The following is a 25,083-nucleotide window of genomic DNA, read 5'->3' on the forward strand; positions in this document are numbered from 1 at the left end:
TGTTTTTAACAAACTCGTTCACTTTGCTATAAACGGCAAGAATATGGCGCCCCAGTGCAGAAATGACAAAACCTTCTCATCGCGGGCTGAAAACACCATTTTCCACAAATTCGTTGACTTTCCAAAAATTGCTAGAATACGGCGTTCCAGTGAGGAAAAGACAAACCTTCTGATGTCGGGTAGAAAACGCTGTTTTCCACCAACCCTTTCACTTTGCTCAAAACGGCGAGAATGTGGTGCCCCAGTAAAGAAATGACAAAACCTTCTCATCTCGGGCTGAAAACACTATTTTCCACAAACTCGTTCACTCTGCTAAAAATTGCGGTGTTGCAGTGAGGAAATGATAAAAGCTTCTGATCAAAACCTTCTCATCAAAACCATACAAATGACGTATTAACGATTACTTTATACAGCCCACGTGCACACACAAATAACGTTTTTAAGATTACTTCATACAGCCCGCTTGCGCACACGATTGACGTTTTGAAGATTACTTGATACAACCTGCGTGCGCACAGAAAAGACGTTTGTACTAAGCAAACAAACAAATTACTTGATGCAGTTTAAATGTGCACACAGATGACGATTTTAGGATTACTTGATATAGCTTGCGTGCGCACACAAATGACGTTTTTATTATTATTATTATTGTGCGTTCACAAATTACGATTTAAGAGAATTTGATACAACCCGCGAGCGCGCACAAATTATGTTTTAAAGATTACTTGATACAACCCTCGTGCGCACACAAATGACGTTTTAAAGATTTCTTGATACAGCCAACATGCGCACACAAATGGGATTTTTAAGATTACTTCATACGGTCCACGTGTGCAAAGAAATCAAATTTTAAAGATAAATTGATACAGCCCGTGTTCTCACACAAATGACGATTTAAAGATTACTTGATGCAGCCTGCGCGCGCACACAAAAGACGTTTTTAAGATCACTGGATACAACCCGCGTGCGCACACAAATGGCATTTTTAAGATTACTTGATACAGCCCCCATTTGCACACAAATAATGATTTTAAAATTACTTCGTACTTTCCGCGTGTGCAATCAAATCAAATTTTTAAGATTACTTGATACAGCCCGCGTTGGCACACAAATAACGGTTTTAAAATTACTTGATACAGCCCGCGTGCGCACAGAAGTGAGCTATTTAAGACTTTTTGATACAGTCCAGGTGAGCACAAAATTGACGGTTTAAAGATCAGTTTATTTAGTCCGCGTGCGCCGGAAAATGGCGTTTTTAATATTTCATGATACACTTTAAATGTCCAAACAAATGACGTTTTTAAAATTACTTGATACGGCTTGCATACGCACACAAATGACGTTTTTAAGTATTACTTGATACAGCCCGCATAAGCAAACAAACAAATTACTTGATGCAGTTTAAATGTGCGCACAGATGACGTTCTTAGGATTACTTGATATTGCTTGCGTGCGCACACAAATGACGTTTTTATTATTACTTGATACAGTTTAACTGTGCAAACAAATGACGTTTTTAATATTACTTGATTAAACATGCGTGCGCGCACCAATGACGTTTTTAAAACTCTATATAGCCCACGTTGCGCTCACAAATGACGTTTTAAACATTACTTGATACAGCCAACATGCGCGCACAAATTACGATTTAAGATTATTTGATACAACCCGCGTGCGCACACAAATGACTATTTAAGATTACTTGATACAGCCCCCATGCGTACACAAATAATGTTTTTAAAATTACTTCATACGGTCCGCGTGTGCAAACAACTCAAATTTTTAAGATAAATTGATACAGCCCGCGTTCTCACACAAATGACGGTTTTAAAATTACTTGATACAGCCCGCGTGCGCACAGAAGTGAGCTATTTAAGACTTCTTGATACAGTCCAGGTGCGCACAATATTGACGGTTAAAGATCTCTTTATTTAGTCCGCGTGCGCCGGAAATTGGTGTTTTTAATATTTCATGATACACTTTAAATGTCCACACAATGACGTTTTTAAAATTACTTGATACAGCTTGCATACGCACACAAATGACGTTTTTAAGATTACGTGATACAGCCTGCGTGCGCACAGAAAAGAAGTTACATTACTTGATACAGCCCGCATAAGCAAACAAACAACGTTTTAAATATTACTTGATGCAGTTTAAATGTGCGCACCGATGACCTTTTTAAGATTACTTGATATAGCTTGCGTGCGCACACAAATGACTTTTTTATTATTGCTTGATACAGTTCAACTGTGCCAAAAAATGACGTTTTAATATTACTTGATTAAACACGCGTGCGCGCACAAATGACGTTATTAAAATAACTCTATATAGCCACGTTGCGCACACAAATGACGTTTTCAAGATTACTTGATACAGCTCACGTGCATATACAAATGACGTTTTAAAGATTACTCTATACAGGCTGCGTGTACGCACAAATAACATTTTTAAGATTACTTCATACAGCCCGCTTGCGCACACATATGAGGTTTGGAAGATTAGTTGATACAGCCCGCGGACACACACCAATGACATTTTAAAGATTAAATGATACAGCCTGCATGCGCACACAAATGACGATTTTAAGATTACTTGATACAGCCCTCGTGCGCACACAAATGACGTTTTAAAGATTACTTGATACAGCCCGCGTGCGCACACAATTGAGATTTTTAAGATTACTTGATACAGCCTGCATGCGCACACAAATGAAGTTTAAGATTACCTGATACAGCCCGCATGCGCAAACAAATGACGTTTTAAAGACCACTTGATACAGCCCGCGTGCGCGCACAAATGGGATTTTTAAGATTACTTGTTAGAGCCCGCGTCCGCACACAAATGACGTTTTTAAGTTTACTTGATAACGTCCGCGTGCGCACACAATGACCTTTTTAAAATCACTTGATGCAGCCTGCACGCGCTCACAAAAGACGTTTTTAAGATCACTGGATACAACCCGCGTGCGCACACAAATGTCATTTTTAAGATTACTTGTTACCGCCCCCATTTGTGCACAAATAATGTTTTTAAAATTACTTCGTACTTTGCGCGTGTGCAAACAAATCAAATTTTTTAAGATAACTTGATACAACCCGCGTTCGCACACAAATGATGGTTTTAAAATTACTTGATACAGTCCGCGTCCGCACAGAAGTCAGCTATTTAAGACTTCTTGATACAGGCCAGGTGCGCACAATATTGACGGTTTAGAGATCACTCTATCTAGTCCGCGTGCTCCGGAAAATGACGTTTTTAATATTTCATGATGCACTTTAAATGTCCACACAAATGACGTTTTTAAAATTACTTGATACAGCTTGCATACGCACACAAATGAAGTTTTTAAGATTACTCATGTGAATTAAGGAATGGTTCTTGTTCTCATGCGACGTTTTGGTCATTTCTTTGTGACTTGTTCCTTTTCTCAAACACTTTGCTTCTTTTTGTTTGTTTATATTGGAAATGAAACTTTCCAATGATTGGCTCAGCCCTAAGTTGTCACGTGACTGACCACGCCCTTAAATGTAAAAATTATGAGCAACTAAGTTACAGGATGTAAATGTACAAGAAAACTCTCGATTTTTCCCTCAAAACCTTTACCTCACCTAGCTAAACGTCCTGCTAAACGGGGATTTTGAAAAATGTTTATTATTTCTTCATTATTTCCTATTTTTGCCTAGTCCCAGTCCCTCTCCAAGGTAAGGCGTTGTAATTGAAACAAAAGAAAAAAAATTGTAAATCCCCGATTAGTTCTTCATACTTGGTAGTTACAGCGATTCGCAGATATCAAAATTAGTCAATTATTATACCTGCAAGTTCTCTTAAATTTGGTTTGAAATTTATATCAATAATTTGGGTGTGGCATGTCACGTGACCAAGCAGGAATGACCTCTAAACCAAAAACTGAAACATTTCGTACAAACACTTTACCATATGCAATTTTCTAAGCGAAAGCTTAAATAACTTTTAGATTAGACCACCCCCCCTCCAAAATTTAGCCTGACCCATTCCTTAATTCACTTGAGTACTTGATACAGCCTGCGTGCGCACAGAAAAGACGTTTTCAACATTACTTGATACAGCCCGCAAAAGCAAACAAACAACGTTTTTAATATTACTTGATGTAGTTTAAATGTGCGCACCGATGACTTTTTTTAAGATTACTTGATATAGCTTGCGTGCGCACACAAATGACGTTTTATTATTACTTGATACAGTTTAACTGTGCAAACAAATGACGATTTTAATATTACTTGATTAAACACGCGTGCCCGCACAAATGACGTTTTTAAAATAACTCTATATAGTCCACGTTGCGCACACAAATGACATTTTAAAGATTACTTGATACAACCTTCGTGCGCACACAAATGGCGTTGTTAATATTAGTTGATACAGCCCGCGTGCGCACACAATTGAGATTTTTAAGATGACTTGATACAGCCCTCGTGCGCACACAAATGACGTTTTAAAGATTACTTGATACAGCCTGCGTGCGCACACAATTGAGATTTTTAAGATTACTTGATACAGCCTGCATGCGCACACAAATGAAGTTTTTAAGATTACCTGATACGGCCCGCATGCGCAAACAAATGACGTTTTTAAGATTACTTGATACAGCCCTCGTGCGCACACTAATGACGTATTAAAGATTACTTGATACAACCCACGTGCACATACAAATGGCGTTTTAAAGATTACTTGTTACAGCCCGCGTTCGCGCACAAATGACGTTTTTGAAATTACTTGTTAGAGCCCGCGTCCGCACACAAATGACCTTTTTAAGTTTACTTGATACATATTCGTGCGCACACAAATGACGTTGTTAAGATTAGTTGATACAGCCCACGCGCGCGCGCAAGTGACGTTTTAAAGATTACTTGATACAGCACATGTACACACGCAAATTAAGTTTTTAAGATTACTTGATACAGCCCGCGTGCGTACGCAAATCACGTTCTAAAGATTACTTGATATAGCCCACGTGATATCAGAAACGACCTTTTTAAAATTAGTTCATACAGCCAGCGTGCGCACACAAATGACGTTTTGAAGATTTCTTGATACAGTCTACGTGCGCGCGCAAATGACGTATTTAAAATTTCTTGATAAAGCCCGCGTGCTCACACAAATGACGTTTTTAAAATCACTTGATGCAGCCTGCACGCGCTCACAAAAGACGTTATTAAGATCACTGGATACAACCCGCGTGCGCACACAAATGACATTTTTAAGATTACTTGTTACCGCCCCCATTCGCGCACAAATAATGTTTTAAAAATTACTTCGTACTTTCCGCGTTTGCAAACAAATCAAATTTTTAAGATTACTTGATACAGCCCGCGTGCGCACAGAAGTGAGCTATTTTAGACTTCTTGATACAGTCCAGGTGCGCACAATATTGACGGTTTAAAGATCACTTTATTTAGTCCGCTTGCGCCGGAAAATGGCGTTTTTAATATTTCTTGATACACTTTAAATATCCACACAAATGACGTTTTTAAAATTACTTGATACAGCTTGCATGCGCACACAAATGGCGTTCTAAAGATTACTTGATACAGCCTGCGTGCGCACACAAAAGACGTTTTTAACATTACTTGATACAGCCCGCATAAGCAAACAAACAACGTTTTTAATATTACTTGATGCAGTTTAAATGTGCAAACAAATGACGTTTTTAATATAACTTGATTAAACACGCGTGCGCGCACAAATGACGTTTTTAAAATAACTTGATATAACCCACGTTGCGCACACAAATGACGTTTTAAAGATTACTTGATACAGCCCGCGTGCGCACACAAATGACGTTTTTTAGATTACTTGATACAGTCCGCGTGCGCACACAATTGACGATCATAGGATTACTTGATACAGTCCACCTGCGCACACAAATGACGTTTTAAAGATTACTTAATACAGCCCACGTACACACACCAATGACGTTTTTAATATTACTTGATACAGCTCACGTGCACATACAAATGACGTTTTAAAGATTACTTTATACAGGCTACGTGCACACACAAATAACATTTTTAACATTACTTCATACAGCCCGCTTGCGCACACAAATGACGTTTTGAAGATTACTTGATACAGCCCGCGGGCACACACCAATGACGTTTTAAAGATTAGTTCATACAGCCCGCGTGCGCCCACAAATGAGATTTTTAAGATTACTTGGTACAGGCCGCGTCCGTACACAAATGACGCTTTTAAGATTATTTGATAAAACCTTCGTGCATACACAAATGACGTTGTTAATATTAGTTGATACAGCCCGCGTGCGCACACAATTGAGATTTATATATCCCGCGTCTGCACACAAATGAGATTTTTTAGATTTCTTGATACAACCTTCGTGCGCACACAAATGACGTTTTTTAGATTACTTGATACAGCCCACATGCGCACACAACTGACGTTTTTGTCTCGTGACGTAATGACGTTGTCATGACGACACGAGAATATTCTACAGGGGGAAAGGTGCATTCCATGCGTGTTTGCTTTCTGAGCCGGCCGAATTTTGCCGCCATGTCAACATTTGTGCAACCATGTCAACATTTGCTTTGTGAGGCCGCGGAATTTTCCCGACATGTCAACATTTGCTTTGTGATCTGAGGCCGCCGGAATTTCATATCAAAGAACAGATAATGTTTCTAAAACAAATTCTTAGTGGTCCAGCAGGCAACATAAATGGAACAGAAATAAGGCCCCTTTTAGCTGGCAACAGTGCCTATCTGCTAACGAACTGGCTAGTGAAACCCTACCCGGACAGAGGACGCCTGACTCAGGAGCAGAGAAAGTTTAAAACCTAAAGTTTGGTGCGCTACGATCTGTAGTGGAACGAGCATTTGGCATGTTGAAAGTTCGTTGGAGAATTGCGTTGAAAAAGGTTGAACAAAAAACGAGCATCCTAAAATCCTAAAAAAGACTTTGATTGCTACGTGAGTTTTGCACAACATTTGTATTTTAAATAAAGGGGTGACCTTTGTGGCACGAATAACAACGATTAAATAACAGAAGATAAACGATTAGATAAATACAATTATTTTGATGCCAAATCTTTAAAAATGTCAACAGTGGCGTTTGTTTGTTCCATTTGCATGCTCAGGGCGTCACGGAACATTTCAGCCGATCGTTCAAATCTTGCGTTGTGCTGTTCCATACTTTTTTCCCACATTTCAATAAAAGAACTCTGCCAGTCTGGAGTCGTACTTTTTTGCCTTTCTTTTCTCAGGCGGTTCTGATTCATCGAGAGAAACATTTACACTTTCGATTTGCAAATCCTCTTTTACACTCGGCTCTGAGGTAAAGGTAGAACTCAATGTATGACCGAAAGAGGGAAATTATATTTGATGCGTTTTCTTAGGATTGAAGAGCAGAAATGTCAATCTAAAGCGCAAAACAATTTACCTTGTTTTGTATTTTTTGGACCCGAAGATTGACCCGAGTCTATAGGCACTAGTCTACATGCAGCTTCATATATCCTGCTGTGAATTCCACGCTACAATATAACACAACTTTTATAGACGACAACAACAGCCTTTTCAGTGGATGAATGAAGCGCTAAAGAGAAATACACGTACATGTGACGCATTGTTTTTAAATTAGCTGCACGGTTTTCAATTTTGGATATATTTGAGCTGCAGCCAGCAGTTATCAAGAAAAATACAGACAAGTTTTACGTTGTTAAAATAACATTCTAACCTTTGCGACAAGATTGTACTGAAAATCAACGAAAATTACTTGTAACTCAAGCAGAAAACGCGTAGAAGAAGAATGAAATACACCAGGTTATTAGAAACGCATAATACAATGTGCTGACCGAAAGAGAGAAATTATATTGATGAGTTCTTTTAGAAGAAGGCCGGAGTCAAAGCGCGGGCCGGCCGAAAATAGCGAAGAAAATGACTGTTACACGTTCTTACAAAAACGTTAAGACCGGCTCAAGAGTGACCAAAAATTAAATTTCGCCTCACAATATCAATACTAAATCAGGAGAAGAGGTTATAAGAATTAACAAAATCATCACCACTCGCATGTCATTATCACACAACAGGCTAAGCGGTCACGAATAAACACCCAAAGCAATACTTGATATAGCGTGAAGAAAGCAAATGGAGTCATAGTGTAAGTATACAGTAGAATGAATGCTTGGAAAACCAAAGTGCAATACAGCGTTTTTCCACAGCTAGCTAAGTATCTGTCTGTCATCCGCTTTTTCTGCTGTTATTGGAGTCCTATAACTGTTCAACGCCGTTGAACGGCCAGATGCTGAAGTGTACTTTGAATTTTATTTTTTTATGTTAGATAAACGCTTTTCAATTTTCTATATCTTTGCAAGCAATAAATATACCTGAGAGCCCAGAGGGCTTTTGATTAAGCATGTAATCTTATATATATATTTTTAGTTGGATTTTGAGCCTTTCGCGTGAGGACCTTTTGTAGTTAGAGTAAACGTTTGTTATTATCTTTAACTGTGAAATCGTGAAGTTCAGCGCAAGCATACACGACAAAGGTTTCTGAATTGACAAGTGAATCAAGAGTTTCGTTTATCGCGTTGTGAATGTCACAACTTTTATCGAGCGACAAAAGTAGCTTTAGTTTTAGTTCAAATTTTAGGGGTGAGGAGTCTAAATGTTTCTTTATGTTAGATGCACGCTTTTTAATTTTCGATATCTTTTCAAGCAATAAATAGACGTGAAAAGCGATCTATTTTCAAATAAATTAAACTCTGAAAAAGTTACGAGACATTAAGCCCAGAGGGCTTTTGATTAAGATTACTTGATACAGCCCGCGTGCGCAAACAATTGACGTTTTTGAAATTACTTGATACAGCCCACGTACACACACAAATGACGTTTTTAAGTTTACTTGATACAGCTCACGTGCACATACAAATGACGTTTTAAAGATTACTTTATACAGGCTACGTGCACACACAAATAGCATTTTTACTCGTGAATGTAATGAAACGAGTATGGATGGATGCCGCATAAACACGCATAAATAACATTTTTACTCGTGAATGTAATGAAACGAGTACGGATCGGATGCCGCATAAACACGACAACAACCTACAAATACCTCGGCGTTCATCTAGATCCCACACTAAATCTTGACACGCACTTTTTCAAAACGTACAAAAAAGCAGCTGGGAGAGTAAACTTATTACGACGAATCCGTTCTAACATTGATGTCTTTAGCGCTGAACGCATTTACAGGACAATGATTATGCCCATTTTCACTTACTAGAGTGAATTCGTGTAACCCGTTTTTAATATGCTAATGCGCCCTGTACTATTTTAATGAGCTGTACAGGAAAACAGAGAATTACGGACAAATCTTAAGTATTTGTGAAAATTTGCATGTGTGTAAGTCAGGTTAGAATGCAAGCATTTACCAACATGAAAAAAACGAACCAGATAAGGGGGCTTCAAATTTATCATGACTTGATTTGTTTTGCGATTTTAGAAAAAAATATATTAAAAATCGCGTAAAGGAAAACAAAAATTATACCATAAAATTAAATTTGACTGCAACTCAATTTTGCGCACGCTAATCCAATGGGGAGCTTCAGCAACCCACGATGGCAAACAACTTTTGTTTAGCAAACAAAAGGTTTAATGAGCAGCAAAATAGCTGTGCACGTGCTCTATAACTCTTGCCAAATTTCTTTCTCGTCTTCTGAAAAACAACAACGTCAAATGACTAAATTCTGCGTATTTTGAACCAGATCGCTAATTTTTCGATTTAGGTGGAACATGTTCTTAAAGTGTTTAAAGAAGGAGGAAACTTTTCCTGTTCATACTTATTTTATGCATAACAATTAAAGTGATTTCTTTGAGGTTTTCTGACCACTCGTGTATTGTTTTATTGTACACAAACATTAGAATATTATACGGCTCATTAACATATAAAAAACGGGTTACACGAATTCACTCTACTGTGGTCAAAGTACGCTTGGTTGGTCAGAAACACGCAAGCGCAAAATCAGAGACCTGGAACAACGAAGTCACAGGACCATTCTGCCAAATACTACATGTCTCACTTGTGAACTCCGCCTACCCACAGTCGAGAACACTCTAATGAGAAAAGCCTGTAATTTTGTTTTTGACTGCCTACAAGGCAACGTTTTCACCCCTTTTAAAAACTATTTTAATTTTTTAACTCATAATCGTGATACGAGGAACTGTAGAGCCACTGTTGTTCTACCTAAAGTGAAACTTGAATTTCCACGAAAAAGTTTTTATTTCTCTGGTGCAAATATTTTTAATTCTTTACCTTTAAAAACTAGGCAAACTAGCAGCAGGGTTTTATTAGGCAGTCTTTAAACGAATTACTTTTATAGGTTAGGTAAGCATAATTTAATAGATTTTTAACTTTTTAACTTTTTATCCTTTTATATGATTTATTTTTATATTGTTATATATTTTTCTTTTTACAGGACCCCTTTGATAACAGTACTCATGTACTGAAGGGTCATCCTGTTTAAAAATTCGTTATTATTCGTTATTATTATTATGGTTATGGAAAGTGATATGCAAATTTTCACTCGGTCAGTCGGTCGGTAGGTCGGTCTATGGGCTGTTAACATTAATTTATGAATAATAATTTATAGATTAAATTATGGGCTGTTAACTTTAATTTATGAATAATAAATTATGCATTAAATTATAAATTAATTTTCCTTGTTTTTTTTTAAACTTTTTGTTTCACACTTCTGAGGTTTGAACCGGCGACTCCTAACATCAACTATGGTTTTGAAGACCAAACCCCTAACCGCTTGACAACTTCGGCGTACTGATCATTTGGGCTGAAAATTAGCATATAGGTTACTTTGTGTTGTTGTTAGCCCGCTGACCGAAACCGTAGGTTCAAAGTTTAATGGCTTGTATGTATAAAAGCTTCTTCGAATGGCTCGATTTATAGCTCTTAAGAATTTCACATGACAAATAGAAGAAATAATCTTAGAGAAAATATGAAAATCTTCGAAGCACTGAACTGATATTCCGTGTTTTGATGGAATTTTTAGATTTTCCAGGCACGAACTGTGGACTGCGACTGTGTTGGGTATTAAAAGGTTGATTTCAGGACAATTGTATGAATAAAGTCCAATTTTAGCAGTCTCTGAATGTTTTATAGTTCCAAGCGTATTGTATGATAATCGATAGTCATGATACGTAAATAATTTATCGTAAAAAAGCTCGCCAAACTGACGAATTTTGTTGCCTTTTAATAATATACTGTATAGTACTTGATTTGCATCTCTAATAGATTCATAAAAAAGGAGAAAGAAAAAAAAGACGTCGTATAAAATTGTAAAATAGATTGTCGTAAAAAAAAATTAACCGTCCCCGCTGAGAATCGAACCCGGGCCGCTGGACTGTAGGGCCAACGCATTACCACTACACAACGCGTTAGCAAGCTTGCACTTTAAGGTAGAAATTAGTGTTATATAACGAAGGCTTTTGAATGGATTATCCGCGTCCGCTGTAAACACAAGGAACCAACGTGATCATATCTCCCTTCAAACAACTTCTATACTAACATGCCGCTCACAAAAAGACAGAATCATTTCATAGCTCTACACCAATACATTTAGTATTCTCATTCACGAGTGGGCTAACAAAGCGCCTTTGATTAAGATTACTTCATACAGCCCGCTTGCGCACACAGATGACGTTTTGAAGATTACTTGATACAGCCCGCGGGCACACACCAATGACGTTTTAAAGATTAGTTGATACAGCCCGCGTGCGCTCACAAATGAGATTTTTAAGATTACTTGATACAGCCCGCGTCCGCACACAAATGACGTTTTTAAGATTATTTGATACAACCTTCGTGCGCACACAAATGTCGTTGTTGCGGGCCCAAGAGAGGCCCGCAACCCTAATCTTGACAGTGACCAGCGGATTGCGTATTACGCGTGCGCGCCACGTTTATAAAGGCTATCTGCAAACCGGAAGTTGAAAATTTTGTTCTTCCACTAAGAACGATCGGAATGCAAAAAATGTGTCAATCACGACAGTTTGTCGTAACACCGGAAGAGAAAAATCTTGTTTCCAAAAGCGATAAGAATGCAAAAAATCAACAGTTTGTCACATTAGATCGAGGCTTCTGCCTTGCAGACATTACGTTTTGCAGACGTTGTTTTATAGGTGTTGCTTTTGAGAAGATCTGCTGTGATTGTATCACAGATAAACTACGGCAAAGTGAATGATTCCAACAACGGTTATTCTCGAGAAATTCCTTATAACACTGACAACAAAGCGAGTTTCCGACGGAGGAAAACCACGTCTCAATTCACACCGCGTGCTCGACTACACTTCGCAAAACTGTCAATCAAAAAACAACTCTGATTGGTTCGCGGCAATAGGAAACGATAAAAAACATTCGTGACTTTAGCGTGACGCGTTACTCGACCTGACTCGGAATAATTTTCTTTTGTCCAGTGATTAATCGACACTGTCTGAAACACTTCCCTCCCAGTACCTTCTCTTAACTGCATCGAGGCCCGCACTTTCTAACCTGTGGTTACCACTAGTTAATATTAGTTGATACAGCTCTCGTGCGCACACAATTGAGATTTTTAAGATTACTTGATACAGCCCGCATGCGCACACAAATGACGTTTTAAGGATTCCTTGATACAGCCTGCCTGCGCACACAAATGACGTTTTTTAGATTAAAGAATTTTCTCGTTTGCTTTCTTCTCCGTTCAGAGTCTATTTCATTTCTCCAGTTCAGGCAAGTAAACTCAGTTTGTTACTGTTACCTTTAGATGATAATTTTCGACGGTTCACATTGCAAACCACCTATCCTCCCATTCTTTTTTAATTTTAGAACATGAATGACCCAAGGGTTCTAATTCTCGGTCATTCTTTCGTTCACCGGTTGCAAAGCTTCATAGTTTCTTCGTCCAACCTAACTCTATCGCTGGGCATAACAGATCAGCCGATCATTGTGAAGTGGCACGGCAGAGGAGGGAGAAATATAGCTAGGGTTCTTGCTTTCGACCTACGTGTCGTAGAATCCTTCCAGCCCCACCTTGTGATTTTAGAGCTGGGGACATATGACTTATCTCGGCTAGACCCTACAACGGTGGGTTCATTTCTGGAGGATCTTTCCAAAGTTTTACATTCTCGACTACGGCGTTCAACGTGTGGTGGTTTGCCAGACAATATACAGGGATAAGGCTACGGAGTTTAATAACAGGGTGACTTTACTGAACAAATATTCTGAAGTAGTCATTCCCTCACTACCGTATGCCGTTTTCTGGAAACATAGAGGATTATGGAATTCCTCGAAGGAAATGTATGATAAAGATGGTGTGCACTTGAGTGCATTTGGCCAAATAAAACTGTATCGTAGTATGTGACGAACATTTTACAATTCCTGTTTTCCATTTTATTACCCCATTTACTTTACGCCCAGCAGTTCTATTCTGTTTGCAGCCAGTAGTTAACCGTGGCTTGCACCTTCATTTTGTCCACGTTAGGTGGGGACAAGTTAACTCTAGTCCTGCCTACGTGGCTGTTTAATGTGACACAGTGTGTCCTGTCTTTATCTGCTGTGGTATTTTTTCCTGACATTTGTGACAGCTTGAGTGTACAACCTTCTTGATCGCCTATTTTTATAGGTGCGTCCACGCACTCGTCATATCTGTCAAGGTTTAAGTTATCACGGGGTATTTAACTTGTTATTTTCCTTAAACGTTTTTCGTTTCGTCTTGATTACACGCCAGTCATGGCGTCTGTTTACGACTGCAAGGTCGCACCCCCTTCTACTGGGGTAATTGACACACGATAGACATCTTCCAACCACTCACTGTTCTCAATTTTCTTTCATGGTTTTTGTTCTCCCTTTCTTTCGTACAAGTCATGCCACCAGTGAAACGAACACGGTCAACACGCGCTTCTACCCGTGCAGCCAAGACAGCTCGTGCTCCCAGCCGTCCTGCAGCACCACAAGAGCAAGCCATCAACCCTCCTCCCGCATCAACTGAAAACGCGGGTATGGTAAATGTCAATATAGAAGCTCTGACCGCCACGTTATCAGCTGCTGTACAGCAAGCCGTTCACTCTGCACTGACTACCGCCTCAACATCCAATGGCAGCCCAGAATTGGGGGACAATGTCGCGCAAGTGCCTGGCGTGCAAGAAAATCTCGTGTCTCGGATGGTTGAAACTGAAGTGACGGCTTTGACAAATGCAGGTCAGATTCCTTTAAATACGGAGGGAACTGGGCCCCGGCCTACAACCGAATTTCGTAGCGTGGCCATTAGTCTGGCGGCGAGAGTCAGTTCAAAAACCAAGGCCAAGATCTGGGCGCAAGAATACATAGTCCTGGGCTCTCTGTTGTTCATAGCTCCTAGTAATTATAGTTATTTCTTATCCCTTAAATCGACTAACGATAATTCATCGGCCACGCCTAAGCTGTGTCTAGAGCCCAACGATAAGCCGCGGCGTACATTTAATATTAATCAATGGCTCACCGCCTTTAACATTTTTGTATCGGTATACAACGAATGATTTACTCAGGCGGCGCCACAGTTAATGAAGTATTGTGAAACAGTTCGTGACATTTCAGCAAAGGGTGGTGACTGGTGTTGTTATGACGAGCAGTTCCGTTTTCTAAGGCAATCTGACCCAATCATTTTCCCATGGGATCATATTCACTGGGAACTTTGGTTCCAAACGATGATTTCCGCGCGCAACATCGGTCAGAAAGCCGTTGCCACCAGAGATCGGGACAAACCACCAAATCGTGTTCGGCAGCAGTTTCCCAAAGGAGCTTGCTGGGCCTTTAACGGGGGCAAAACCTGTTTGGGCTGCAAATACGAACACGTTTGTTTCAAGTGTGGGTCCCGTCACCCGGCCAGCCAGTGCTCAACTAAGTATCGCGGGAAATCTAAAACAAGTTCCGCTGGCGATCAAGCTGACCGCCCAAAGCCACAAACCGGTAACACCGGTAAAGGCGGATAGATTAGAATCTTTTCTTGCTGATTACCCTGCACATTTATCATCTACTTTGTTAAAAGGCTTTCGTTTCGGCTTTTCTATTCCATTTTATGGCGAAAGAAAGCCATTTGAATCACCCAATCTAAAAAGCGCTTTGGAAAACCCTAAGATTGTTTCCCTTAAACTTAAGAAAGAGCTTGGAGCTGGTCGGATCGCGGGACCTTTTGCTCGCCTTCCATTTAAAAACTTTAGATGTTCACCCCTTGGCATCGTTCCGAAAAAAAAGTTCCCTCTGAATTCCGTATGATTCATCACTTATCTTATCCCAAAGGTTCATCGGTTAATGATTTTATACCACAGGAATTTTCTTCTATTCATTATGCAACTATCTCCGATGCTATCAGGGTGATTAAACGTTTTGGGCCAGGTTGCTTTATGGCCAAAACTGACATTAAGTCGGCTTTTCGTATTATTCCAATTCATCCTGCAGACTTCGAATTACTTGGAATGAAATGGAATAATTTTTTACTATTATGACAAGGCTTTGCCGATGGGTTGTTCAACGAGCTGTAGCATTTATGAATCTTTTAGCACTGCTTTGAAATGGATAGCCATAACCAAGCTGCAGGCGTCTGCAGTTTTGCATATTCTCGATGATTTTTTATTTATCACTGCAACGGAAGAGCGTTGTGCCCACGATTTATCGAGTTTTTTGGGCCTTTGTAAATACCTAGGTGTCCCTATTGCGACACAAAAAACAATTGGTCCTTTCGCAACGCTCCAATTCGCTGGAATTACTCTTGATTCCCTAAATATGGAAGCTCGTTTACCTGTCGACAAACTGCAGAAATGTCGTAATTTGCTATCAGAATTTCTCCGTAAGCGCTCGGTCACGCTGCGCGAAATTCAATCCCTAATTGGTCTCTTAAACTTTGCGTGTTCGGTAATTGTACCAGGGCGCGCCTTTTTGCGTCGCTTGATTGATCTCACCACAGGAATTCAGCGTCCCACGCACCATATCCGGCTCTCGAAAGCCGCGAAAGATGACCTGTGGGTCTGGCTGCAATTTCTAGAGTTATATAACGGGAAGTATTTCTTTCTAGACGACATTTGAGAAACATCGAATTCGCTTGAGCTCTACACCGACTCGGCAGGTTCTCGAGGGTACGGTGCTGTTTTTGGCAATCACTGGTTGTATGGCGCTTGGCCTCAAGCGTGGCAGTCTATAAACATTGCCACCCTCGAATTATTTCCAATCGTAGTTGCGTTACAGATTTGGGGTCCAACTATTTCAAACAAATGCGTTATCCTTTTTACCGACAATGCCGCCCTCGTTGACATCATTAATAAACAAACGTCGAAGGTAAAAGGCATCATGGTTTTGGTCCGTAGTTTAGTGTTGTGTTGTATGCGCTTTAATATCCTTTTTCGTGCTCGTCACATTCCAGGTTTTCTAAACAAAAAGGCCGATTATCTCTCTCGTTTCCAGGTGGAGGAGTTCAAAGCTCTAACACCCGACACGGACCTTTTCTCGACTGCGGTGCCAGAGGACCTACTGCCAGAGAGGTGGTCGATAACCTGAAAGCCTTACTAGGGTCCAGTATATCCGAGGGTTCAAAGAAGTCTTACCAGCGCGCTTGGAGTGTTTACTCCCAATTTTGCAGGCGTTTCGGTGGCAGTTCAATTCCCACATTGCCATTAGACCAGGCTGCGGTTGCGTTATTTATTTCTTATCTGTCAGCAAGCAAATTAGCACCTTCTACCATTTCTTCGTATATCTCCGCGATCAGCTACGCCCACAAACTCAAAAGCTATCCAGACCCTACTAAGTCATTTTTGTTAAGGAAGCTTTTATCAGCGCAGAGTCGCCGGGGCTCACCCGATGTGCGTCTTCCGATCACGCGACCCGTGTTGCATGAGCTCGTTTCGTCATTAAGCCACACCACCGGGTCGGCTTACCAGCGTACGCTTTACACGGCGATGTTTCTGATAGCATTTTATGGCTTTTTCCGAGTAGGCGAAATAGCAGCCAAGACCAAGGGTTCAGTGCATTCGGTATTACAATTTAGGCAAGTACAATTTTTGCCAAATGCTCACGAGTCACGCATGGCTAAGATAACAATCTCCGAGTTTAAACATAATACCTCTGATAGGCCATTTAAAATCATAATACAGCGAGAAGACTCCCAGCCTTTTTGTCCGCTCAATGCTCTTATCCAATACTGCATGGTTAGGGGCTCCGGTCACGGACCCCTTTTTGCCTTTCCTGACGAGACCAACTTTTTCTCATGTATTGGTTATCTTGTATGTATTAATTATAGAATAAAGCAACAAAACTGTGTGGTCTATTTATAAAGCCAGGATGCAGACAGAATTTTATGACCTTAAGAATTTACACAGATAACACAGTTATCAATTTAATTATAAATTTGTCCTGGGAGTGGGGCCATTTGATCACTGAAAATGGGCTTGTAGTGGGGCATTTGAATGGCCTAGGGAGGCGGGAATTTGCATGCAAATTTTCCAAAAATTTAAATGCCCAGGGGGTGCCTGGAAGCGATGTTGAACCTTCGATTTGACTGATACATTATTCTCTTATGTTTCTTTAGGTTGAGCAAAAGGAGTTCTGCAGAGAAAAATAATTATTAATCCTTTATCTGTACTGGAGCTGTATATTTTCACAAGGATGATGTTTTTTTGAGAATAAAAAACATGCATAAGAGAAATGAAGGAATGCAGAAAACCTCAAGTCCTCCCACAATATTGACATGCTGTAATAAATCCAAACAAATGGTAAAAAAGAAAATTCTCAATTTTATGTACGGTAATTGAATAAAAGCTTTATTTGTCACTCTGTGATTTCCCTATCCAGCCTGTTGTCAATTTGCTCTTAGTTTTTTGGATATTTTTTTACCCTCAATTCCTCTGTTTTCCCCTACATATCCATGCTAACAGTTGCCGCCAATATAACCCACCAATACACATCAAAATGATAAAACGAGTTCCTAAAGTTCACCAATGGCTATGTTGTGGTTCATTTGTTATCCCATGTTCAATTTTTCTTTTTCTTCGGTTTTGTTTATGGATACCACATTTGAGAAGGTCAAGACGAGTAAGGAACAGGGCAAATTTTGACGAGTTTATGTATTATGATGATTGACGTTCAAGATTAAGGTTAGTTCCAATGCTCATCCCAGTCTGAGGGAATGTAAATTGGCTCAAATGCTTGAAATTATGGGTCCCACGTTTGCGTTACATTTCATATTTTCTCATTTATTCACCGAGCTGCACATCAACCATCTCTCATTTATTACACATATCATGCTTTTGACATTACTGAGCTTGCAGTTGCAAGACGCGTGTCACATATAAACCTAGTTAATGGCCCAGCTCACCACGAGTCTCTCGTAGCTCAGTTGGTTAGAGCGCCCAACCGGTATCTGGGAGGTCTTGGGTTTGATTCCCGTCAGGGACTCACAATTTTTCTTTGTCCCACGCTCGCGTAACGTTGGTCCTGTTAATAAGGCAGAATCTAGAGAGGAAGAAGAAGAAGAAATATCGTTTAGAATCTTGCATAACGGTGTCAAGAAAAATGAAGCGACCTTCGGGGTCCAATTGGGAATCTGATATTCTTGTGTTAAACCCTTTCGCTCCCCATGGAGCATAGGTCCACGGAAACCACTGCTCGCCATCGTGTTCTGTTTTGGGCTATCCTTTCAATCTGCGTCCAGGTGTAGCCTGCTTTGCTCGCCTCGTCATCTACCGTCCTCCTCCAGCTGTTTCTGGGACGGCCTCGGCTCCTCTTCCCCTGTGGGTTCCATCTCAGTGCCTGCTTGGTGACATTGCAGTTTGTTTTCCTGAGGGTGTGCCCAATCCAACCCCACTTTCGCCTTCTTATCTGGATGTTGATCCTTTCCTGCTCAGTTGTTGTCCAAAGCTCTTCATTTGTTATGACCTCTGGCCAGTGGATGCCCATGATGGATCTCAGGCATTTGTTGATAAAGGTCTGCAGTTTGGTGGAGTTCGCTTTTGTTACTCTCCACGTTCTTATATCAAGACATTCTTTTGTGATCTTTTGTAAGAATCATGACACCTTTAGAAGGCATGTACTAAAACCCGAAACAACGAAAAGAAACCACCGAAACGAGCGAAACGAAACCGCCGAAACGGCTGAAACGAGCGAAACGAAACTAAATTGGTTTTTGTACAGTGTATGAAATAATTAGCGATCGGAATTTGCATAGTACGTATGCTAGGAGACCTAGGAGAAATGACAGTAAATAGAAAGCTAAATCACACATGCCGTAATGATCCTAGCAACCGATCCTACCAAATTATTCCCAGATAAATTTTAGATAAATTTGGAAAGTTTGGCAGCATTTGGTTGAATATTGAAAAAGTTATTAACGTTCAAAGTCAGCGCGGGCACTTTCCGCCCCCCGGTCTGGATAAGGTTAAGAAAACCTTCTTCGCGACGGCAAAAAGGTGGCCGCGGTCGCTTAATAGAGATGGCCGCTTAATAGAGGTTTTATTTATAGTATTTCACCGACAATAATTTCGGGACTTTGATAACTGGCCACTTAAATAGGGGGGTGGCCGCTTAATGGGTGGCCGCTTAAGGACGTTCGCGCGAAAATTTTCTACTCGATAGATTTCTTTAATTTTTTTGCTGTAGCCAGATGATGAGTTACTTGTGTCAGAAACGCAAAAAAAGTTAAGGTCACCGACTTCGTTTCAGAGAAAAAGCGTGTGGAAAACTACCCTGATTTCGAAAAATTGGCGCACGTTATTCAGCATGGTTTACAGGGTTTATAGTTAAAAATATCGAAGATGAGTAAACGGAGGATAACGATATGAGTCACATTTTGTAGAAGTGCGTCTGTTGCATAAATAATTCCTAGTTTTGCCATCTTTTTGGAAAACTTAACCCTGGTAAAACACATTTGAAACTGTCGTACAGCAAAAAGGTAAGCTCAAAAAGTGGAATTCAAACAGTCAGTTTGAGAAAAAAATCAAACTTCCACTCGATAGATTTTTTTCATTTTCTAGCAAAACGTAGATATTAATTAACAAAAGTGATCCGTTAAGAAAAAAGTAGGGGTCACCGACCATTTAAGAGAGCAAATTGCAAGCGAAGCTAGCGGAACCACAACTCACCCTATATGTTCTTAGAAATTTTACTCAGCGCGCTCGCTCAATGTATGGCGTGGCATGGCGTTGCGACATGAATTACGTGCGCAGCAGGGATGCGCATAAACAATTAGCGCGAACGTCCTTAATAGGGGTTTTACTGTAATAAGTAAAGTTAAAATTTTGCTTGATCTAAAATGAAATAATTCAAACATTTCTAGCTCAGTCAGTCAACTACATATATTGACATAAAGCTCACTTTGTGAGTTGCGATCTTATATTGGATCAAGAAGAGTTTCTCTGGTTGATTAAAAATCCTTCCTGAAATTAAGTAAAAAGTGAAATAACATAAACGTATCATTGGTTGGTATTTCGTCTGTCTCTTTTTTTGTGTGGGTATTTTTACGTAGGAGACGTGATCTTCTTCGAAGCAGTCTTCCGTTTAGTTTTCGGAACACAAATATTTGTGTTTGCTTTGGCAGAAATTTTTCGTCCCTGCGCATTCTTATAAGCCATTCTTCACTTGAGCAATTTTTCTTTTAGATATTGAAAGACGGTGAAAAGATTTTTTTATCTCCGATCCTGGAGCTCTGTTTGAGCAACACGGAACTGCACAAACAGGCACTTTGACAAACAAAAGCCACTACAAAGAAACAAGGAGTTTCGACTATTGAAATTTTCCAGCCAAACTTCAGGCTGAGCTCTTTGACGTCACGCATACATTTCCAGCTCCAAGATGGCGGCGTTCAGTTGTCGAGTTTTGGGAAAGATTTCGTAGGGTTATAGCGAACGTTGGAGGCTGAAATTTTGGTGAATAACATATCTTTGTTTAAACTTTTTTATTGGCGTAAAGTAAACAAATGGCCATTTTGGAGTGAACTAGTTTCCTATAGCGAGAACCTGAGAACTTAAGAAGTCTGGGCTCAAGTTCAATCTCGAGCCCAGAGTGATCCCCGGCTCCTCGGTCCGTCAAGCCTCTGAAATAAACGAAAGTCGCCAAACAAAAATTTTTATCAACAGAACAAAAGCTTGCCTGTGCATTGTGCATTATGTAAATTTCTTAGCTGTCGTCTGCAAAACAACAACACGCAGTCTTCACAGACGGAATCCTGGAAGGCTAACAAGACCTTTGATTTAAAACAAATATAGCAGTATGCTCAAGAAAGAGACTAAAGGAAATCAAAAAACCAGACGCTCTTTTGTTAACTGCAAAACATTTTTGTTACTTTTGTTGCTTCGACAAACACCAGTTCTGTCGTAGACTTGCACCAAGTCGCCCTCTATTGGCGAGCGAAGCGAGCCACGCGTCGCGAAGCGACGCGCAGTGAGTCGCGAAGCGAGGAGAAAGTCTAGTTCTGTCGATGCTGTGTAAGAAATAATTCAACTTTCTCGATTTACTTCCGTTCTGGGAAATTTACTTCCCCTTAGACCTATGAGCATGCGCAATAAAAACCGGAAGACCAAGGCTCTATCAGAAATCGAGCTGAAATTGATCAGATCAATTCCAGTTTCCCAGAGTCCGTCCCGTACCGCTGACCGACATAGACGGACTCTGGGCTCGAGCAAGGGCTCGAGATTGGCTCAAGTTACGGTCGTTACGGCCTGGTGACTAGCTAACGTTTCAGATGGTCTTACAATCTCGAGCCCAGAGTGTCTCCCGGCTCCGCGGTCCGTCAGCGGTTGGTCAGCGGTAGGGTCGCCGGTAGACACTCTGGGAAACTGAAATGTATTTCTCTTTCTCTATTAGCCCTCACAGAACAAGAGAAATCAACACGGAAGTCTAAAAATCTTCCCGGAAGTAAACCAAACCGGAAACCCTGGAAAAACATTTTTTTGTTTTCCATGGTCAAATGTTCAGAAGTATCAGCTTAATTTTGTAAAAACACCTAAGAAATCGTGATATGGCTCTAAATAAATGAAGTATTTTCTAATTCTTCCCTTCTCTTTGAACGTAAAAGATACCATGAATAAAAAAGGACTTCCTTTAAACGTCGATTCTAAACGGAGTTTTTAAACAACAAACGACGGCGTCACCAAGGACAAGGTCGATTGAAAACTCAATTTATAGTTGACTTACAAATCTCGCTAGAACTACTGTTTTCATTCAAATCTCCGTTCCGGTTGAAAAACTGAATATGGCAGACAGTGCACGATTCAAAATAATTACTAATGACGCAGAATTTGAACAAAACGCGATTATAACACACGTGTGCACGTGCTAAGTCGCCAAAATGCTAATTACGCCTTTTGAATAGCGTTGACCTGTGTGCGTGTGGCCTTCAACGTCTTTATTAATATCACCGCCATTCAACGAGGAAACAATTGTTTGCTTGAAAACATGCAACCTATCCTGAAAAGATGCGCTGTCAGCGAGAAGCCTTTCCAATACACCTGATTGAAGAAACGTTGACCCGTGAAAAGCATGAACCATGAACGATGCGACCCAAATGTTTACTGGGAAATTGGAAAAAGTAATCGTCTTCTGTGACAGAATGAACATAATAATAAGACAGCTTGCATAAATCATGCTTTCAAAGCTCTCAAGGAAAAAAATGCCTTGATTATAAATAAATTGAACATTACTAAGCGTACCAATGCTGTCTACCCAGAGTCCCATTCGGTCTTATCGTCTTATCGTTCATGGTTTGTGCTTTTCACTGGTCAACGTTTCTTCAATCGGGTATATACAAAAGTCGCCAAACAAAAGTATGCGAAAGTCGCAAAACAAAATTTTTTTATGAACAGAACAATAGCTTGTTTGTTCGCTGTATATTATGTAAATTTCTTAGCTGGCCTCGGCAAAACAACAACGGACACACGCACGCAGTCTTCACGGAGGGAATCCTGGAAGGCTAACAACACCATTGATTTTAAAACAAACATAGCAGAATACTCAAGAAAGAGACTAAAGGAAATCAAAACACCAGACGCATTTTTGTTAACTCTCTCTTTTGTTAACTGCAGGACGTTATTGTTACTTTTGTTGAATCAATAAACACCAGTAATACTGTAGTTCAACTTTTTCGATTTACTTCCGTTCTGGGAAATTTACTTCCGCTTGGAACTACGAGCATGCGCAATAAAAAACGGAAGACCAAGGTTCTTCCTGAAATCGACCTGAAACATTCTCGTCCCCATAGCCCTTACGTTTCTCTTAGCCGGCTGGGCCTTGGCACGAGGAAACGAAGGGCTCTGGGGACACAATGTTCAGTCCTAGATTCTACGATTTCCGGTCTTCATGTATGCAGTCATGACGTTTCAAAAGAATGTATGATAGAGTCATTTGGTTTTCGACTTCCGTTTGGAATTCTTTGTTCCAAACAGCCAATCAAAAAAATTCGAATTAATTCAAAAATCCTATGTCCCCAGAGCCCTCCGTTTTCTCGTGCCAAGCCGGCTAAGAGAAACGAAAGGGCTATGGGGACGAGAATGGACCTGAAATTGATCTGATCGATTCCAGTTTCCCAGAGTACATCCCATACCGCTGACCGACTAGATGGACTCTGGGCTCGGTCTTAAAGTCTTTGGAAAAGGATTGTGAAGCTATGGCAGAGTCCATGGCATTAGAAAATGGCGTTCTGAAATTGGACATAGGCACATTTGTCCTCTGCTACCGTAGGCTGTGTCTCCTTATTCAGCCATTCAGAAAAGGATACGAGATTTTCTTCTACGTCACCAGGTAACGATCGATGAAATCGAGACTAAATCGATGTTTTATTATCTCTACAGAAATTCTCGCGCGCTCATTGACTAATTTCCATTATAACATAGCTAGCAGAGCCGCGCAATCAAATTCAGTATACGTAAACGTGCTCAAAATCCCGATGGAGCACGCTGATGATGTAATCGACGAGTGAAAATCTCACTGAAAGCTCATACGCTGTGTTTTGCGAAAGCGATGACATATTATCTTCGGAATATGAAAAGTGAATCCTTTCAATATTTTTCCAAGGATACAAGCTACAAGGTAAGCTGTTTTTTTACTACGAGACGGAGAGCGAAAGAGAAAATAAATTTGATTTTGCCGTCAAAGTTGTTTGTGTGCTTCTCTTCATTCAAACAACAACAACAACTAACGTGCGAGTCTCGAAGGACTAAAATCATTTTTTCACGGCCCTAAAGTGGAAGAATGGGCCAACCATGAATGACAACAGCTCGAAGGCACTAAAAACTAGCTGCCTGACGAAAGTTTTCGCGTTTTAAGCATTACACCTGTTACACCAAAGCGTCTATGGCTCTGTTGTGATTTTGCCGCTTGGGAAAAATTTAAGCTTAATACTTCATCGGGCGCTTCATTCAACTACCGTTTACAAAAATAAATGTCTATTCACATCAATTACAAATAAAATCGGTCCACAAAAATACTTAAAACTAAGCATGGAACCGAATTCTTTGACTCTTTTAACCCTTGGAATCTGTTCGGCTGTTCGAGGTTCTGTTTTAATTTTCTTCCACTCGGGAGTAAACATTTTAATTTTAATTCAGCGAAAACTAACCTCAGAACCAACAGCAGTATTTGCTGTTTTGTCATTTTTTTTCCTTCGCACTGCCACCGTATAAACTTAGTCAATTTATCAGCCATTTGACACAAACTGCTCCAATCGTGTAAACTTGTACATGTGTAATTTATTGCTCGACCGCTAAGTTTATGTTCTCACACTGCACACAATAAACACAGTTTTTTTTCCCGCGGCCGGTTTTGATGCACAATTTCACCGGCAATGTTATAAAACAATTGGTTCATGCTTTTAGCTGTGCTCCATCGAGTTATCGAGCACTTGGAAAGTTTGGAGAGCACTCAAGAAGCTAGAGTTGCCCTCGGCTATCGCCTCGGGCAACTCTTACGCTTCTTTCATGCTCTCCAAACTTCCTGCGTGCTCCATAACTCGATGGAGCACGCTAAAGCATGAACCAATTGCTAATTCCATTCAACCATTTCTGCTTGGGCCCAGCTTCTCCGAGCTGGAAT

At 40.2% G+C, this 25,083-nt stretch overlaps 1 protein-coding gene and 1 long non-coding RNA gene across 4 annotated transcripts in view; one reads left to right on the forward strand and one right to left on the reverse strand.

Moving 5' to 3' along the window:
* Window positions 1-23,122: 23,122 nt before the first annotated feature.
* Window positions 23,123-23,626, reverse strand: LOC144639879 (uncharacterized). Its single transcript, XR_013568239.1, has 2 exons — window positions 23,550-23,626; window positions 23,123-23,231 (listed from the first exon to the last, which is right to left on the reverse strand). It is a non-coding gene; the product is annotated as an uncharacterized LOC144639879 (long non-coding RNA).
* Window positions 23,619-25,083, forward strand: part of LOC144639349 (protrudin-like) — a 79,574-nt gene continuing 78,109 nt past the window's right edge. For 2 of the 3 annotated variants that reach the window (XR_013568145.1, XR_013568138.1), the window contains exon 1: window positions 23,619-23,793. Coding sequence is in view for 1 of the 3 variants with exons in the window: in XM_078498674.1 (XP_078354800.1) it covers window positions 23,660-23,793 (134 nt within the window). In the remaining 2 variants the exon portion in view is untranslated. The remainder of the gene's footprint in view (window positions 23,794-25,083) is intronic. The other variant, XM_078498674.1, reaches the window with a different exon arrangement.

Source organism: Oculina patagonica, chromosome 2, assembly GCF_052425735.1.
Source record: "Oculina patagonica isolate OP01 chromosome 2, crgOcupat, whole genome shotgun sequence".
Classification (NCBI taxonomy): Eukaryota; Metazoa; Cnidaria; class Anthozoa; order Scleractinia; family Oculinidae; genus Oculina; species Oculina patagonica.